Source organism: Eptesicus fuscus, chromosome 12, assembly GCF_027574615.1.
Source record: "Eptesicus fuscus isolate TK198812 chromosome 12, DD_ASM_mEF_20220401, whole genome shotgun sequence".
In the NCBI taxonomy this organism is placed as follows: Eukaryota; Metazoa; Chordata; class Mammalia; order Chiroptera; family Vespertilionidae; genus Eptesicus; species Eptesicus fuscus.
In genome coordinates, this window is record NC_072484.1 from 73,560,020 (window position 1) to 73,580,799 (window position 20,780).

Consider the following 20,780-nt stretch of genomic DNA (forward strand, 5'->3'; position numbering starts at 1 on the left):
ATATCAACTACTTAATCCAATTACTTATCTGAATTAATCTAAAGCCAAATACATTTTTCCTGTCTTCTCAAACCTGTCTTCTTCCTAATGCCCAGGTTTCTATAAATGGTACCAATATCTTCAATTATAATGAAACTAAAACTCAAACTCAAATATCTAAAGTTCTTAGGCTCTTTTCCTTCCCTCATCAAGACAGCTTGGACCTACCTCTACAATACATTCCAATATTTTAACTTCCACTACCAGTGAGGTAGTCCTTCCTTTCTCCTGCCTGGATTGTCATAAGTTTCTGAATTGGTCTCCTTTCTCCAACTGTCTTCCACTAGAGTCTGATCATGTCACCACACAACTGAAACCTATATGGACCAGTCTATGTAGCCCAGTGACCTCTCTCTAAGAGACACCAGTTCTGTTCAGTCAGCCACAATCAATACTTGTCTTACTATATAACCTCCTGGATGATAGAGATCCAAATCATCTTATGAATCGCCTCCAGTAACACTAAAAAAAAGGCAGTGTCTTAAGCCTGGAAGTTGTTTAAGCATGTTTATAGTCATTCTCTTAACAACAACTGGCAATAATTTATCTTACTTCTTCAGTGACGATTTCATGCAAATCTGGAATGCTCAGATCTGCTTTCACAAAAGGAATCTTATCCACTTCTTCAGGAAATGGCCGATGTTTCACAGTATATTTAAATCCAACATTATTTTTAGGAACTGGACGAGGTTCAGGCACAAAAAGCTATTAAAATAAAACAAATAACATTATGTTTATTACATTTGGTGCCAACTATAATGAAATGTATTTCCCTGGTCTCTTAGATACCTATGTTTCTCTAGGATTATGTAACATAAGAAGAGCTCAGTAAGAATCTGCAATTACCTTTGTTAAATAGCCTGTGTACTGGTGTACTCGTTATATATTTGTAAGATTGTTCATCAAATTATTATAGATTTTGTGACTGATAAATGGATTGTGGACCTCTACTGCCCAGGCCTGAATCTCCTATGTTCAGTTGGAAAGCCAATGGGTGAGGCATTTCAGAGCTTAAGGCTCAAACTTTCTTCTTCCCCAAGACTTCTAAAATCATTCCATAGAATAAAGTACAAGTTTAGGTCCACTGGGCAGCTCTACTTAGGGAGTTCAATTAGAATCTTAGTATGGCTTAACTGAAAGAGCATGCACCAAATCTAGGTCTTCATGGCTTTAAATCCCTACTTTTAACATATACAAGCTGTGAGACTTCTGTTTTTATATCTAAAAAAGATGTAAGGATTAAATAAAAATGTATATGGCACATATTAAACCATCAACAAATTTTAGTTCCTTTCCTAATCTCCTTCCTTCTCAGTCTTCAATGCTTAAGCACTACTGACAGAATGTGAGCATCATGATGCTGCATGTGCTCCTCCCAGAGAGATAAACACATCTCAGCCAACAAAGACATATAAGATATTAAATGGTTTTAAGACACATACTCTAATTGCCCTTAAATGCTGGTGAAATTTTATTAAGTCATGTTTTAAAGAATTTTTAGTAACATAAGTAAAAAATTACTATGTACGGTATAAAAAAATGACTCAAATTCTATTTAAGTGTTATTGTGTACAGAAAGAAAAAAAAGACTGGAAGGAAATCCACTAAAATATTAACAGTGGCTATATACTTCTAAAAAGGACACAGGTGATTTAAAATTTCTTTAATATCTGAACTTTCCAATTTTCTCCCATGAGCAAATTTTATTCACAAAATTACAAATGTTATAAAGAAAATAAACTGCACCCTAGCTGGTTTGGTCAGTGGATAGAGTGGACTGAAGGGTCCCAGGTTCGATTCCGGTCAAGGGCAGATGCCTAGGTTGTGGGCTCGATCCCCAGTAGTGGGTATGTAGGAGGCAGCCGATCAATGATTCTCTCTCATCATTGTTGTTTCTCTCTCTCCCTCTCTGAAACCAATAAAAATATATTTCTTAAAAAAAGAAAAGAAACTGTACCTCCTGAAAATAAGATTTCATTCAATTACATAGCATATTAAGAAAATTATAGAGCACATTACTAATTATATAGGAATAAATCATTTGAAACAAGTCCTGTTACCAGGGAGATCAAAGGTCTAGCCAAACTCTTCTCATATATGGCATGCACCTGAGTTTTATTATATTTACTTAACATTGCCCAGGGGGGGGGAAAGGACAATTGTTCAGAACAGTTCTTAATTATAAGTGGATACCAGAATCACCTGGAAAGCTTTTCAAAAATACATCCGCCTTGAAGATGTCTTTAAAGAGTAATTAGTGAATCTAAAAGTCTAGGCTCCTAAGATCATTCAGATGTAAAGCCCCTGACAAAGACCCTGGTTAGAGTAAAAAATATTTATTTTTTTCTGTGGCTTTTGTGGGAACTTTTTAACCTTTAAATCATAGTGTGCATACATGCACACGTACATATCCACACACTCACTCTTAGTCACTTCCCTGTAACTTCTAATGGATACCTTCTGATTTGCTTTTGCTCCTCTGGGTAAAAGGCAAAGCTGTTGTGCCCATGCAAGTCTTCCAGACATTCCCCGAACCAGCACAGTGACGGAGGGAAAAAAATCATCTAGAATAAAATGATGTAAAAGGTTTTATTTCAGATAATCATTTAAAATACACCTGTTATCAACTGCAGAGCTTCTAATAAAGCCCAACACAGTGTTTCCCAAACTTTCATCCTTTGTGTACCACCTCTGTGGTTTCTCATATCCATGTAGTCTTATTTTATATGAACCACTTTCTTTGCTTTTTTTAAAAAACTTAAATTTATTTTAAAAGGAAATTGTACACGTCTGCTTTAAATAGAAAACCGTAATTTTGGTGTGCTAATTAAAATACTAACTTCATCTCACATACCTCCAATGGTACACATACACATTTTTGGGAAACACTGTCCTGGCCAATATTTTTAACTTCCAATGTTGGGAATAACCCAAATGCAGGAAGCGAGACTAGACTGGTTGTTGCAGCGCTGCTACATTCACCCATGTTTTTGTGTACCACTGTCCACCGAAGGCAGGCACTGTTCCATCCCACCGCAAGTTTAGGGGCAGGAAAAGGTAGGTAAAGAACTCAGGATGGACTTCCTGAGTAACCCAGATCCTTCTTCTTATTTCCTTCCACACTTCTGGAATGGGCAATTATTAAAAGCCTCATCTATTCCAAATTAAAATCTCTGTATCTTACCACAACACGATGGAAACCTATGATGATATTCATTTACCCCTGAACTTCAGGGCAATGTGTAACTTTTCGTTTTTATGAGATCCTACTTATATATTCTCTCAAGAATTTGCATGGGACTCTAAGACCTGTTCGCCTTTGCAAAGGTAAGAAGGCAAATCTTTAAGTGAGAAAACCCTATCACTGAGAGGCAATGATAAAGTGGGAGGTTCAGAAAATCTGGATTCTGGTTCTAGTCATACTTCTCAAGTGGACAAGCCTGTTTCTTCACCTGTAAATAAGGGAACTGTACACTAGGTGATTCCCTGGGTCCCTGTATGCCCACAGATTCTGTAACCTTCACTTTCCTTTACCTTTCCAGCAATAAGAGTCTCTCTGAGAACATGCTTCCTTTATATACTGGCTTTACATACATCAGGAAAAAAAATGTCTTTTCAGTAGTCTTGCTTACAGTGGTAATCACATACTTTGAGATGGTTTATATTTAGGGGAGGAAAACAGGAAACAGTGAATATTGTGTCCATAGAAAAATCACTGAAGGGTTTCCAGAAGGGCACTGGCATGGTCAGATCTGTATCTGAAGATGAATACAACAGTAGCAGCAAGAAGGATGGAGATAAGGGTAACAAATTTTGGAATCGTAAGGAGAGTGTATCAGACCAGATAGGAAACCACAGCAATAATCTAGGTAAGAAATAATAAGGCCCTGCAATTTGAATATACTGGAAGAGCAATTTAATATGGAATAGATGGGGCCTTTAATAATTGCCCAACTCCAGAAGAGAAAAGAAAAGAGCCATTGGGGAGGTGGAAACTTAGAAATCAATTATATAAGGGAATAACAGAAAAAACCAGGCAAGACAAAGATGACTCCTCAAATTTCCACCTAAGCTGATACCAGTGACTGAAATAGAACACTGTGGAGTGGGGCAGGATCCAAAGTTCAAGAAGAAAGGAAAAGTAATAATGATTTTTAAACACAGTAAAAAAAACAACAACAGAAAATGGCCCACTAAAATAAACATTTTATAAAACTATAGAGCTCTTCTCTGATATTTCAGATACACATTAAGGGCCTCTAGAATATTCTATATAATATGTATATTCCATTTTCTGACCTTCCATTTTTCACTCGCTATTATCCCACAGCTAGACATCTTCTTGACAAATGCACAATTGCTTAGAATTTGCAGTCTTTCCTTCCCTGAAGGAAATAGCTTGCTCGTACTGGTGGACATGATGATACAGCAGTGGAGAAAGCCCAAAGTGCTGAAACTTACTCTGTTCATTTCCAAGAGGCTGCTCCAGCATTGCCAGGATGACACTGTTATCCAAGACAAAGTACCGGAAGCTATGCTTGTTTATGGTTGGCAGCCTGGAGTATTTAATCAAAGTGGTCTCATTCACCAGACTACAAGGAGAGGCAGGACCACTGGGTGAAGGAAATGCGCCAAGCAACTGCATAATACTATGGAGAATACAAAAGATAACAGTTAATTCCCAAAGCAAAATCTTAAGTTTACCTCATGTATCAATGTGTCCTTCTGCATTTTTGATTTTAATTTACCCGGCGATGCTTCCACTTCACAGGTCAGATTTACTCCTTGTGGTGGATGCCTTGATGTCCTGTCCAGATTGCCCCCTCCACTGAAAGATTCACTCCCCTAGTTGCAGGAAGATGGTGGCCACAACATTCAGCTGATCCCTTTCCAAGAGGTGCCCTTGGCCAACAAGAATCACCTAAGATCACAGCTACCTCCTGGGACAGTCCATATCCAATGAATAGCTGATGCAGGGGTATAAAGTTTCAGTCCCCTTGCCCCAACTTCAGAGAACTCTGAAGGGCCAACTCAGTTCCAGATCTCTTTGTGGTAACTGCATCACAGTTTAGTTCTTCCCTATGAGGGAGTGTAGGAATATTGCTTCCTTCACTCCCTCATAGGGGTTGATCCTGAGAGCACTTTCCAATAAACTTTTTTGCAAGTAAACTTCTCTCTCCGAGTTCGCTACCCAGGGAACCTAATCACAACCACACTTCCAAAGCATCTAAAGATAAAGATACATTAAAAATTTTGTGTGTTCCAGCTTTCAAAATTACGCTAGCTAAAGCATTCTAGAGCTAGAAAAGGATAAACCAAATCCCCTCAAATTTTCAGATGAGGAAACTCTGGCTCAGAAGAGATAAGTGATCATTAAAAGACCAGAGTAGATATTATCCTTTTTCCAGATAAGAAACTTGATGCATTAATAGTTACACTTTGCAAAACTGCTATAATTATCAAATGAGAATTTATAAAAGAACTGATTTGGACATTGGAATTTAACTGATCAAGCCTTAATATTCAGAAATGTTTATATTCATAGAGATTTTTGCATACATTCAACAAATACATACCACTCACTATATGCCAGGCACTGATCTAAACACTTCACACATATTATTTTATTTAGTTACCATAGCAACCCTATGAGATAGCACTATTATTCCCATTTTATAATGAAGAAATTGAAGCACAGAGAGAATGTATCTTGTAATGAAAACGTAAGATTTTATCTTGTGGTCCTAATATTATTTCCTGACCTTTCATATGCAACTCATTTAGAAAGGTAATATTTCCCAACATCACTTTTATCATCTCAATCCTCAGCTTGAGTGGCATCTCCCTTTCTCTTTAATTCTAATGCTTGAACTCAAACATTTCTGATAATGAAAGGCAACACTGCTCATATATTTTTTCCTTCTATTTTCTCTCTTCTTTAGAGGAGGACTAAGAATTTCAAGAACCAGGAAAATTTCATGATGGATCAAGCCTAAGGATTTGTGGATAATAGGTAACATACCAGTAATGGGAACATGTGGCTTTGGTTTTCTAAAACGGGACAAAGATGGCTGTCACAAAGCATATGAATCGTGTGAGCTTGCTAGTGTTCTATGCAGGATTCTAAGACATTATCAAATAGATTGTTCACCAGGGAATAGGTCACTAAGATCAAATCTCACCAGCCTAACCACATTTTCTCTTCTTGATGGTGACTAAACTGGAAAGGCAGAGAAGTATCTTGAAATCAAGACATGCGAGTATTTGAGTGTACCATGATAAACCTACAGATAAGATTTTAAAATACCTGTGAACCTGAAGGAAAATTTCCTATGATGTGCTTTGTGAGTTTACCTTCCTTCAATATTTTTATCAGTGTCTTTGATTAGGACACACAAGGTAGGCTCATTAAATGTGTAGTTGACCAAAAGTTGAGCTGCAGAGTTAATATATCAAAGCTGGGATCCAAAAGAATCTTAAAGGACTAAAATAACTGACTAACTAACTAACTAACTAACTAACTAAATAAAGCAAACCTTACAGGAAAAAAATTTCAGGTTTTTATTTTATTTTATATATTTTATTGATTTTTTACAGAGAGGACGAGAGAGGGATAGAGAGTTAGAAACATCGATGAGAAAGAAACATCGATCAGCTGCCTCTTGCACACCCACTACTGGGGATGTGCCCGCAACCAAGGTACATGCCCTTGACCGGAATCGAACCTGGGACCCTTGAGTCCGCAGGCCGACGCTCTATCCACTGAGCCAAACCGGTTTCGGCAAATTTCAGGTTTAAATATAAAATTTTGTACATTAAATCCAAATGCCCTCAAACAGATGACTCTAAAGATTTTGCAGAATTAATGCAAATCAATAGGTTACCAAAAATCCAATGTACTCTCCAAGTACATTTAAATGAAAATATAATATTTTACAGAGTCTAGAATATCAGTTCACATCTAGCATATTATACTCAGTGAATGACGTTTAAGAAGTACATAGTCAAACCTACACCATTAAGAGGAGAATGACCAGGATGACAAAGGTACTTGGTTCCCCTGTCATATAAAAAATAGTTGAAAGTACTGGCAGAAATGAATCAGAAAACGACCCTTGTCTTTCAGACATACTGTTTAGAAAAAAACTTTGAATCAGAACCAATGAGTAGGAGTGAAAGTGGGAGAGATTTCAGTTCAATGTAAACATCAGGTTTTTAACAGTTAAAATGAAATGGGTAAACTTGGGGGTCAGATATCCCAGAATCAGAAGCTAAATAACAAGTCTGTCTTAAAGTGACTTAAGCAGAGGGGCTGCTGAAATGACTGCCAAGAGCCCTAATTCTGGATTTATATTAGTACACCAAGGGGGGGAAATACAAACAGGCAATCTATATTCCATAACTGTCTACTGTGTGCTCAGCACTGTGCACAGTGTGAAGAACACTGGCGTGTATCAAACATAACCACGTATGAAATTCCATGCTCTACATTAGGGTCAGACTGAATGAGCATCCAGGTACAGAAAAGAGTCATCATGCAGAGGCAGAACAACCAAAGAAGGTCCCATGGAGGTAGCTAGATTTGAGGTGAGCACTGAACAATGAAAGATGTGGCCTAGAAAAGAGGGAAGTCCTAAAAACCAGGGGTCGTATATAGACAGATGAGTATGCCCGGTCACGGCCATGAGTGGCTTTCATGGCAAAACGGATGTGCTGGGAAAGATCAGACAGTTCAAGTGGGGGGAAAATAAGGAGATCCTTGAAAACCAGACCACAGCATTCACAGAATATTCAGTTTTCTATCACTCAAGCAGCAGAATAAGAAGTTCAGCAATAGAATGCAAAATGAACTAGAAAGGTAAGAGATTGAAAACAGGAAAATCAGGCAAGAAGAAAGGGTCTCAACCAAGATGCTATCTGAGGTGAGAGGAAATGGAGGAAACACTTCTTTTTTTTAATTTTTTAAAATATATTTTATTGATTTTTTACAGAGAGGAAGAGAGAGAGATAGAGAGTTAGAAACATTGATGAGAGAGAATCATCGATCAGCTGCCTCCTGCACACCCCCCACCGGGGATGTGCCCGCAACCAAGGTACATGCCCTTGACCGGAATCGAACCTGGGACCCTTGAGTCCGCAGGCCGACCCAAGGTACATGCCCTTGACCGGAATCGAACCTGGGACCCTTGAGTCCGCGGGCCGACGCTCTATCCACTGAGCCAAACCGGTTTCGGCGGAGGAAACACTTCTGACAGTAAAGTTTATTGGACTCAGTCACTAGCGGGAATGACACATAAATAAGAAAAAAAGCCAAAGTTCTGTGTGCATAACTGGAAAACAGCAGTGATATGGACATAAAGCTATAATTGTAAAGGAAGAGAGAAACTTGGTTTTGGACATATTTCATGATGATAGCACTATTCAAGGCACCCTTCAAGATTGGAAACTAGAGATACTGTTGGAAAAGTTGCCAGTAGAGACAAGACTAGATTTGGGAGTGGCATCCCAGGGTTCTCTTCTTTTATAATGCTTTTAAATCTATTTCTATTGGTACATCAAGGGGAAAAACCCATCCAGGCAATCTCAACTGTGGTCTTCTCTTGGAATGTTTATTATTTCTAGTACTCATTCATATTTTTCGGATTTTCTAGCTATTAGCCAAACCTTCACAAAGTCACTGAGAGCCAGCATTAGCATAGTAACAGGACTAAAGCCAGCACACTTCTAAAACTACTGAATGATCTAAGGCCCACGAGAAACAGAAGTAAATCCAACTTTATTGTATGTATCCTAAGTTACCAACACACCACTGAACTCAAAAGATTCTGAGATCCTGGTAAGGGCTGATTTATGTGCCTATCTTCAAGCACTCTTATCTACCACATTACTAAGCCCAAGATAAGCTAACCCAGACTGACTTGACATTGCTCCTTCCTGCTTTTATATTTGTCTGGGTCTTCATCTACATTTATCCTGTGGTAAACACCATCTTTCCATCTGTACTGATCCAACCTAATTTTCTCCACTTACCTCTTCCTCACAGTTCATAAATGTGCCTAAACTGCCTTCTTTACATCCTTCTACTTTCACCACTTATCAGCCAAACACAAACTCAACTTTTTCTGCTACTTTTTACCAACCTATCTCCATTCCTTCACTACTAAAATACTGAACAGGAATCTTCTCTTGCTGACGTACCCAACCTGGAGTCTGGCTTATAGCTCAAACATTACTCATCCTCTAAAAGTTAGGTCCAATGTCATTTTCCCCAGGAATCTTATTTCGATTTGCCCTTATCTGGAAGTATTCATTTCCTCCTTCCAACTCCCCAGCATTTTATTTGTACTTCCTTCTCTTTGAGCACTTATTGTTCATGTAATAGTACAGCTACTTGTGTTTATATCTTTCCTTCCCTAGTGGATAAGAAGCTCTTTGAGGGTGGTCAATCTGATTTTACAAGATGGCCAGCAGGGGAGGGCAGTTGGGAGGGATCAGGCCTGCAGGAGAGGGCAGTTGTGGGCGATCAGGCCAGCAGGGGAGGACAGTTAGGAGGGACCAAGCCTGCAAGGGAGGGCAGTTGTGGGCGATCAAGCCTGCAGAGGAGGGAAGTTGGGGGTGACCAGGCCTGCAGGAGAGGGCAGTTGGGTTGGACCCAGGCCTGCAGGGGAGGGCAGTTAGGGGCAAACAGGCTGGCAGGGGAGCAGTTAGGCATCAATCAGGCTGGCAGGGAGTGGTTAGGGGGTGATCAGGCTGGCAGGCAGAAGCGGTTAGGGGCAATCAGGAAGGCAGGCAGGTGAGTAGTTGGGAGCCAGCAGTCCTGGATTGTGAGAGGGATGTCCGACTGCCCATTTAGTCCCGATCCTACTGGGATCAGGCCTAAACGGGCAGTCAGACATCCCTCGAGGGGTCCCAGATTGGAGAGGGTGCAGGCTGGGCTGAGGGACACCCCTGCCCATGCATGAATTTTGTGCACCAGGCCTTTAATATAATATAAATGGTGCAACAGAGAATACAGACCACTGAGCTAGAAAGCAAGAGACCTGACAGTGTGACCCAGACAGATCCTGTCTCTGGATGCAGCCATCAAGTCAGGACGTGGAATTAGGCTCTCCAAGATTTTTCCCAACTCTAACATGGTATGACCTGAATTAATGTCAATCAACATAGGAAAAAAAAAAACAAAACCTAAACTCTTAGGCCCAAGTTCCTGGTTTCTTTCGGTCCAAAAAAAAAAGACATTTTATTTCCTAGTTTATTTCTGTAGAAAACGTATCCTAAAGGGGTTGCACCACTTAATGCTAAAAAACTGGGGAGGAGAAAAAACAAGGATTACAGCTAACCCCAATAAATTTCTAGGCATATTCCCTATGCAGTCACTTTCATACCATGTTAGGGTGGCTTCAGCAGCATCCTTTACCCTCATAGAAGCAGGGTTTGGCTCCTTATCTCCTTTGTACTTGACCTCTTGCTCACTGCTCTTGGACTTACTTCCCGAAATACCCAGTTCCACAATCTCCAGTACTTCCTTAAGACAGTCCTAGAAGCAGGAAAAGCAAATCAGTTTTTATAATACACCTATCTTATAAGAGAAGGAAACACATCAAATGTTAATAGTGGTTGTATTCTGGTAGTGGGGCTCTAGTTTCTTTCTCATTTTCTTTTCTTTTTTTTAATATATTTTATTGATTTTTTACAGAGAGGAAGAGAGAGGGATAGAGAGTTAGAAACACCGATGAGAGAGAATCATCAATCAGCTGCCTCTTGCACACCCCCTACTGGGGATGTGCCCACAACCAAGGTACATGTCCTTGACCAGAATCGAACCTGGGACCTTTCAGTCCGCAGGCCGACACTCTATCCATTGAGTCAAACCGGTTTTGGCTCTCATTTTCTTTAATAGGTGTATATAAATCCTACCTAATAAAAGGGTAATATGCAAATTGACCGAACCTTCACTGTGCCCAAGCCACGCCCACCAGCCAATCAGGATGAGTATGCAAATAAACCCAACCAAGATGGCTACAGCCACAGAGAGCAAGGTTTCCCAGGCAACAGAGGAAGCCAAGCTTTCCACATGCTCTTGCCAGGCCTAAGCCTCCACTCAAGCTACAAAGTTTCAATTATAGAAGGTAAACAAATTCAAGCAGAATGGCGGCAGCCACGGAGCTGGAGAGACCAGGCCAGGGTTGCCCGCGGCAATGGAGAAAGCAAAGCTTTCCGCACACCCTGGCCGGGCCCAGGCCTCCGCTTAAGGCTACAAAGTTTCAATTATAGAAGGTGAATTAACCCAAACAGAAATGGCTGCCGGCCGTGGAGCATGCAGGAGGCTTGGCTCCGCTCCAGGCTACAAAGTTTCAATTGTAGAAGGTAAATAAATTCCAGATACCAGGGCCTTTGCTTGGGTCGCCAGGAGGCGTGGCCGGCCTGTAAACCACCACAGGCCCTTCACCCAGGCCACCCCACACTCCAAGGGAACCCCCACCCTGATCCAGGACACCCTTCAGGGCAAACCAACTGGCCCCCACTCCTGCACCAGGCCTCTATCCTATCTAATTAAAGAGTAATATGCAGATTGACCATCACTCCAACACACAATATGGCTTCCCCCATGTGGTCAAAGATCCTGCCCCCATGTGGACAGAAAGTGGCCACCACAAGATGGCCAGCAGGGGAGGGCAGTTGGGAGGCACCCGGCCTGCAAGGGAGGGCAGTTGGAGGCGATCAACCCTGCAGGGGAGGGCAGTTAAGGGTGTCTGGGCCGGCAGAGGAGGGAAGTTGGGGGCAAACAGGCTGGCAGGGGAGCAGTTAGGCATCGAATCAGGCTGGCAGCGGAATGGTTAGGGAGTGATCAGGTTGGCAGGCAGAAGCGGTTAGGGGCAATCAGGAAGGCAGGCAGGCGAGCAGTTGGGACCCACTGGGATCGGGCCTAAACGGGCAGTCGGACATCCCTCGAGGGGTTCCAGATTGGAGAGGGTACAGGCTGGGCTGAGGGACCTCCCTCCCCCCGTGCACGAATTTCGTGCACTGGGCCTCTAGTTTCATAATAATAAACTCCCTCCAATTTTTTTAAAGAAATAAATTTGAGTGTTCAGAGAGTTAAGATAGTAAGTAATGATAAATTCAATTCAATTTTATTAGTCATAGTTCTTATAAAATTACCTCAGACTATAAATCATGAGAGCCCAAATGAAAGAAATGTAACTGTAATCTATTAAACCTGGATGGTTTAAAACATGCTAGGTTATCCAAAGAGAAGTTCATCAATTATTTAAGCAATTTCTGGTATCATAACTTTAGAAGCCTTAATGAAAATGACTAAGATTTAATAAACAGAATTATTTTTTAAACTGTACAAGGCTATAAATAAATATCCACTATGCTTGATATCTCTTATTTTCACTGTGAATTCACTCTAACTGCCTGCCTCCCCATAAGAAAAGTATTACATAGAATAATGTGCCCCCACCAAAGCAGGGAAACGTGTGAAATGAAATTTTTAGATACAAGCAACCTTTACAGACCAGCCTTGCTTTAGGTTGGCAGCCTCGCTATCAACTGCCTTTCTTGGTTTGGTAATGGGTTACCAAAGTGCCTTCTGGCCATCTCAAAGCTCTCACCCTTTTAAGAAAGAACATTCCCACCCTAGCCAGTTTGGCTCAGTGGATAGAGCATTGGCCCAATGACTAAGGGTCTCGGGTTCAATTCTGGTCAAGGGCAGGTACCTCAATTGCAGGCTTGATCCCTGACCCTGGTCAGGGCATGTGTGGGAGGCAACCTATCGATGTGTCTCTCTCACATTGATGTTTCTGTCTCTCTGTCTCTCCCCCTCCCTTCCACTCTCTCCAAAAATCAATGGAAAAATATCCTCAGGTGAGGATTAACAAAAAAAGAAAGAAGAACTCAAATAAATGAGTCAAGTCCTCATCTTTTAATAGAACTTCTCTATGGGTTCATTTGCAACCAAATATAAGTATGACAGTTTTTGAATTGTGCTCAAAAGGTTGTTTCACTGAAATATAACAAGTACATTCAGTTTAAAGTATGCAATATAGTACTTACATTTATATAATCTCTTTTAAAAGATATTTTCCCAACATACATTTTATTTCTATTTACTGTTTTAAGATGTAGCAAACTAACCTTTTCATCAAGCATATCAGGATGCTCTGTCAGCCAGACACAGAGACACTGAAAAGCTGCCACTATCATGGAGTGCAGGTCCCGGGAGTGATGAGGAGCTGGCCGACTACACTGGTACACAATGTAGCTGCACACAGAACTGATGGCTCGCTTCCGGTCTCCGGAATCAACCATCACCTTCACCTGAGCATATTCAAATGGGGAACACAGTTAGCCAGAAACCATTATACCAATTTTAAAGCATCTGCACTGAGGCCTGGCCTTTCTGAGAATCTAACACACCACAGGAAACCTTGCTTCTAAAACATTATTTATATAGGAAATCAGACTATTTCAGAGGTATTATAATACTCTATATAAAAACAGAGGGCATTTTTCAAATCTTAAAATAGTACTTCATTTTAATATATTTTTTCATGCCCTAAAACCTAAACTCTTAGGATGCATCTACTCACCATTGCCAGAGATCAAAAGAATAGGTAGCAATAGAACATGTACACATTTTTTGAGCCCCCTAACCCAATCCCACAATGATGTTCTAGAGGCTACAAAGTTCTGTGCAGCTGCCCAGAGGTATAATCAATATACAGTAAACTAGACATATTTAAAGTGTACACTTTGATAAATTTTGACATAAGTATATACCTGTGAACTATCACCACAATCAAGATAGTGGATATATCCATCATCCCCAAAATCTCATGTAGTTTGTAATCCTTCCTCCAGCTCCCTTTATCCTCCTCCCTAGATTACTGCTGATCTGCTGTCACTATAGGTTAACTAGCATAATTATTTTAAGATTTATCCACAATTTTGGGTGTGTGTATGAAATGTTCATTCCTTTTTATTTCTGAGTAGAATTCCACTGTACGGCTAAAGCACAATTTTTCCAGTCACCCACTGACTGACATTTGGGTTGTTTCTGGATTCTGGGTATCTATAATAATAAAAGCGTCATATGCTAATTAGACTGGGTGTCCTTCTGGATGACCTTCTGGACAAAGCCAGGGCTGCGAGGGAAGCCCTCGTCCTGGGTGCCTGCTGATGGCCAGAGGGAAGCCCAGGTCCCAGATGCCAGAGGGAAGCCGGTGCTGGCAGTCGCGGGAAGGAAGGCCTACTCTTGCATGAATTTTGTGCATGGGCCTCTAGTCCTATATAAAAGGCCAATATGCAAATCAACCGAACGGCAGAATGACCGGTCACTATGACGTGCACTGACCACCAGGGGGCAGACACTCAACGCAGGAGCCGCCCCCTGGTGGTCAGTGTGCTCCCACAGGGGGAGTGCCACTCAGCCAGAAGCCCTGAGCCAGGCTCACAGCCTGGCAAGCGCATCAGCGGTGACAGGAGCCTCTTCCATTGCTGAGGCAGCACTAAGGAGCAGCGAGCCTGGCTTCTGGCTGGTGAGCGCAGCGGCGATGGTGGGAGCCTCTCCCACCTCTGCTGCAGGCAGGCGGTAAGGAGCGAGGGGTCCCGGACTGCGAGAGCCCCAGATTGCAAGAGCGATGTCTGACTGCCAGCTTACGCCCGAACCCCGGGGATTGGGCCTAAGCTGCCAGGTGGACATCACCCCCTCGGGGGGGCGCAGGCCAAGCTGAGGTACCCTCCCCGCTCCCCGAGTGCACGAATCTCGTGCACCGGGCCTTTAGTTACAAATAAAGTTGCTATGATCATTCCTGTACAAGTCTTTGTATGGATATATGCTCCTAGTAGTGGAGTGATTGGGTCATATGATAGACATATGGTTTAACTTTTTAAGGAACTGCCAAGCTGTTTTCTAAAATGGCTGTCCCATTTAACATTCCCTTCAAAGTATAGGGAATTCCAGTTCCTTCACATCCTCACCTACATTTGGTATGGTCAGTCTTTTCAATTTTAGCCATCCTAATAGGTATGGAGCGATAACTCATAGTGTTTTAATTGCATTTTCCTAACAGCTAGTGATATCGAGCATCTTTTCATGTGCTTATTTGCCCTAAGTATATTTTCTTTGGTAAAGTGCTCAAATCTTTTCTCCATTTTTTAATTGGGTTGTTTGTTGTATTAATGAGGAGTTTTGTTGTTGTTACTGTTTTGTCTTTTTAAAAGATGTTATTAAAGGTCTTTACAAAGCAACAACCAGACTATCCAGATCCAGCTGCTAAGAACCTGTTGTACAGTAGGAACTGGCTAGAGCATGGCAGTAGCTCTGGCTTTCTAACCTTATGTCCTGAGATAGAGATAGTGGATAGTATCTCATCTTTAGGGTCTACAATGTTCATGTGGTTAGACAGGGACTTAGGGCCAATCTTATTGCTTGGGTCCCAGGTCAGCATGATCTTCACTTTGATGCCCAGCACACCTATCTGAGCACACATGGCACATGGTGGTACTGATATAGCTAACAGGGTCCCCACTGTAGATCATCAGACCATCCACAAACTTCATGGATCCAGCCCCCTGTCTTTAGAGTTTCCCTGACACCAGGACCTTGTAGCCCTTGGCCCCACTCTCCATGATGAACTACAGTACTCCACAGCAGCCTCTCGACATAGCAACCCCTCCTGGAAGTTTGTAATGCAGAGACTCTGTGCAATGGCACACAGACCTCTTATGGCTACCTTCGTATCTAATAAAAGAGTAATATGCAAATTGACTGTCACTCCAAGACACAAGATGGCCGCCCCCATGTGGTCAAAGATGGCTGCCCCCATGTGAACACAAGATGGCCTGCAGGGGAGGGGAGTTGTAGGCAGTTAGAGGTGACCAGGCCAGAAAAGGAGGGCAGTTGGGGGAGACCAGGCTGGCAGAGGAGGGCAGTTGGGGGAGACCAGGCCAGCAAAGGAGGGCAGTTGGGGGGACCCAGGCCTGCAGGAAAGGGCAGTTGGGGGGGACCAGGCCTGCAGGGGAGGGCAGTTGGGGGGCACCAGGCCTGCAGGGGAGGGCAGTTGTGGGCGATCAGGCAAGCAGGGAGGGCAGTTAGGGGTGACTGGGCCAACAGATGAGGGCAGTTGGGGGAGACCAGGTCAGCAGGGGAGGGCAGTTGTAGGCAGTTAGGGGTGACCAGGCCAGAAGAGGAGGGCAGTTGGGGGTGACCAGGCCGGCAGAGGAGGGCAGTTTGGGGAGACCCAGGCCTGCAGGGGAGGGCTGCCCTCCCCTGCCAGCCTAATCTCACCCCCAACTGCTCTCCCCTGCCGGCCTGATGTCGCCCCCAACTGCCCTCCCCTGCCGGCCTGATCTCGCCCCCAACTGCCCTCCCCTGCTGGCCTGATCTCACCCCCAACTGCCCTCCCCTGCCAGCCTGATCTCTCCAACTGCCCTCCCCTGCCAGCCTGATCTCGCCCCCAATGGCCCTCCCCTGCTGGCCTGATCTCGCCCCCAACGGCCCTCCCCTGCCAGTCTGATCTTGCCCCCAACTGCCCTCTCTGCCTTGGCCCCCACCACCATGGCTTTGTCCAGAAGATGGCCGGTCGACCAGTCTAATTAGCATATTACCCTTTTATTAGTATAGATAGATTATATAGGATAGGATTGCTTAAATGGGGGTGGGGGAGCCTTTTTCAGCAGGAGGAGATGCTCTTGGCAGACAAAAATACATAATCCCTATATCTGGACTGATAGCCAGCCATATGCACTACACTACCAAACTGGTCATTAAAAAACGGAACCGCTTTCTCACACCTTACACCAAACAGCTGTTGCCCTTAAAACCCCTCCCCAGCCCCCACCTTAGGTTCTGCCTTCGCAGTTCACCCAGATTAGGTTGATTGGTCAGTTTCTATGCCAGTCAGGGTCAAAAGCTCCGCCTCCTAGGAAGCCATTGGCTCCTCACAGTTCACCCAGATTTGGTTCTGACTGGTTGGTTTCTATGCCAGTCAGCGTCAAAAGCTCCGCCTCCTAGGCAGCCATTGGCTCCTCACAGTCCACCCAGATTTGGTTGATTGGTCGGTTTCTATGCCAGTCAGTGTCTCCGGGCCTATCACTGGGCTTGATCAGAGAGGCGGGGCTGATCAGCAGCCCCCACAGAGGCCCGGAGAGAAACAGAGGCACGGCTGCTGGCGAAGCCCGGAAAGAAAGGCAACGGCTGATCAACAGCTGCCACGGAGGCTGCAGATCAGACCCTGCCTCGTTCCCCCTGGGCCTCTCTCCGGGCCTGATCCACAGCCTTCTTGGCAGTCAGTGCTGGGTCGCCACCACCCACAGCAGTGGCAGTCAGTGCTGGGTCACCACGGCAACCCAGCACTGACTGCAGGACTGACTTCCAGTCGGTCGATCCTTCGGTCGTTTTGGATGTTACGGACCCTGGGTTTTTATATATTAGGACAGTGGTCGGCAAACTCATTAGTCAACAGAGCCAAATATCAACAGTACAATGATTGAAATTTCTTTTGAGAGCCAAATTTTTTAAACTTAAACCTCTTCTAACGCCACTTCTTCAAAATAGACTCGCCCAGGCCGTGGTATTTCGTGGAAGAGCCACACTCAAGGGGCCAAAGAGCTGCATGTGGCTCGCGAGCCGCAGTTTGTCAACCACTATATTAGGATATCTGATTGTTCCAGCACCATTTGTTAAAAAAACTCTCCTTTCTCCTGCACCTTTATCAAAAATCAGATGTTCATGTATATATGCTTCTATTTCTGGACTCCCTATAGTATTCCAGTGATCAATTTGTCCAACCCTATTCCAATACCAGACTTCTGAATACTACAGCTTTATAGTAAGTCTTGAAATCAGTTAATGTTGCCCTTTATGATTTATTACAGAGGTCTAGAGCCGCCCTCCACCTAGGGCTAATTATTCCTAACTACTGAGAGTGTCTTAATGTCACAGGAAACAGTACCTTGCCCTCAAAGACAGTGTGGTCCTGTGAGTCTCATGAATGGATAGTCTTACTTTCTACATCAGTAACTGTTCCTCACAACACTATGGCCATTACATCTATCCCTGAAAATCTTTGAGGTAATCTCTAAGTGGTGGTAAGATCTTAGGTTTTCTAGCCCATTTTGTTTCTCAGGACTTAGGTAAGTCATAACCTTTGCCACCTGTCCCCACATCTGTAAAACAAGGGTTTGAACTTTATCATCTCAGACAATATCACTTTATGTGTGTATATCACCCTTTTGTTCACAAAGTGTTTTACATATTTCCTCTCATTTCATTTGATCTTCACAACACAAGGAATTATTATACACAAGATAATCCTGCCAGTTTTACATAAAAGAAAACACTTAGATGATGAGTGAGGATGTGGAGAAACTGGAACCCCATACATCTCTGTGGAAAACCATTTGGCAGCTCCCCAAAAAGTTAAATACAGAATTACCAGATAACCCAGGAATTCAACTACCAGGTATATACCCAACATAACTGAAAATTGGTATTCAAACAAATGAATGTGCACGCATGTTCATAGCAGCACTATTCATAATAGCTCAAATGTGCCTCAACAAATGAATGAGTAGACAAACTGGTGCATATAAATACAATGGAATATTATTCAGCCATAAAGGAAATGAAATTCTAGCATATTCTATAACATAAATGAACCTCAAAAACATGTTAAGTAAAAGAAGCCAGGCACAAAAGACCACATATTGTGTGATTTAATTTATATGAAGTGTCCAGAATAGGTAAATCCATAGAGACTGGTGGTCATCAGAGATTGTGGAGAGGGGAGACCAGAAAGCAAATGATTATTGAGTATGGATTTTCTTTTTGCGGTGATGAAAATGTTTTGGAACTAGATAGAGGTGGCGGTTAAACATTAGAAATGTACTAAACAGCCACTGAATTCTTCAATTTCAAATGGTTAATTTTATAAATTTCACTTCAATAAAAAAGAAAATACTTAGAGAAGTGCAAATGGCCACCCAACTCTAAGGTTCCACAAAATTGAATAGCTGTGAAAGTAAAAGTATAGCCAATTTTCACCTATCTCTGATAATGGAAGATGGAAGAGTCACAGTCCCAAATGGCATATTTTAGAATAATCACTCTTTCTTTACCAAATCTGTATTTATTAAAATTAAATGATCCTATTCTATAATGGCACAAAATGCCACGCTGCAGATTTTAAAACAGTATAAAAAAATACTAAGTAAAAAAAAGTGAAGTTCATTTTGTAAAATCTCACTTGGAGGCTCACTCTTGCACACTTTGAATATAAACTATGTTTGAGTATAAACCAACACTGTGATACCCACACTCAAGGCGTCAGGAAATACAGAAAATAGAGCCATGGTCCTAGGCCGCTGGGCTAACATTAAAGGACTGTCCTTCTCACCTTTGCCAAGCCAGAGAGGAGCTCCAGAGCTGCCAATGATATGCTCATGTCTGGTCGCCACTGGGAGTTGAGTCTTTGGGTGACGAGATGAATGCTGCGAATCAGTAGCCCCGCAGCTGAATCTGTATTAAGAGCTAGGATATAACCCCAATGCCACATCCCACAGGGAGGGAAAACAACTAAGCATTAGTAACGAGAAGCATGGCATTCCACCAGGCACAGACCACAGCAGCCACAGTGAGCACGACGGGCACCCACACAGTGCTATGCTCCCCGCCCCACTGGCCTGAGCATCAAGCCTGACTGAAAAACAGTGCACAGTGCACACACACTGGACAAGAGCAGCTTCTAGTTCCCAGCTCAGGTACTTTCATAAAGACATCCACTGGGATTTAGCAATTTCAATATCATTCTTATAACAATATAAAATTTTAAATTTCTACATTAACTCACAGTTACATTTAAAAACAAAACAATGAAAGGCTATCAATTATTTCCTTGAAATTTTATATAGAAGGAAAAATTCAAATCTCAGAATCTTCTCAGATGCTGGGGAATTATCCTAAAGCATCTACTAAAATTATTTTCAGGGGTTAAGCCATCAAAAATCACATGCATTTGCTTTTTAACCCTTTGCACTCGCTTGCTTTTTTCTCGAGCTGCTACCGATGCTAACCGTGTCGAGTCACACTCGACATCCGAGTGCAAAAGGTTAAACACATTGTAATATTTAACTCTTCAAGACTACTTTGATATTTCTAAAAAAATTAAATAACCAAGTGATTGTGTTTTTATTTGGCCTCCAATTCTACATTTAAAAGCAACTACTACTTGGCTGATAATTAATAAGGACAAATTAAATTAAATTGATAAAGGAAGCTTTAGGGACATTATACCTGTCGATCCTATCAGAAAGTGGGCAGTGACAACAGAAAAAGGAATGATCATTAAAGAGACACATTCATGCGACACTAACACAAATCTGGATTTCTTAGTAAAAAATATTTTACAACATTACAAGCAGACTTCACTAACACCAGTTCAAAATGCTGAAACAAACAATAACCACTTCAAACACTTATATTAGAGCACATACAATGCAAAAATTTCTTTAGTGTAAGTGTTTTAGAAAGCATGAAAAATAAACAAATTTTCACCTATAATATACTTAAACGCATGAGCATAATGAGTAAGACAACAATTTAAATAAATGTAGTATTTAAATTTGTTTACTATCTACATAATGCCTTATATCTGACATGCTCAAGGATACTTATGATTAAAATATTGAACTCACATCTAAGGATCTAAATTTAATTCCAATCTAGTTGGATTAAC

General features: G+C 42.1%; 1 protein-coding gene across 1 annotated transcript in view; it reads right to left on the reverse strand.

Annotated features, from left to right (window-relative positions):
* Positions 1 to 20,780, reverse strand: part of RALGAPB (Ral GTPase activating protein non-catalytic subunit beta) — an 86,881-nt gene that overhangs the window by 27,607 nt on the left and 38,494 nt on the right. Inside the window, exons 16-21 of the mRNA XM_008158372.3 lie at positions 19,443 to 19,576; positions 13,180 to 13,362; positions 10,425 to 10,576; positions 4,501 to 4,688; positions 2,497 to 2,603; positions 592 to 744 (exon numbers count right to left, since the gene is read on the reverse strand). Of these exons, the coding sequence (XP_008156594.1) occupies positions 592 to 744; positions 2,497 to 2,603; positions 4,501 to 4,688; positions 10,425 to 10,576; positions 13,180 to 13,362; positions 19,443 to 19,576 (917 nt within the window). The remainder of the gene's footprint in view (positions 1 to 591; positions 745 to 2,496; positions 2,604 to 4,500; positions 4,689 to 10,424; positions 10,577 to 13,179; positions 13,363 to 19,442; positions 19,577 to 20,780) is intronic.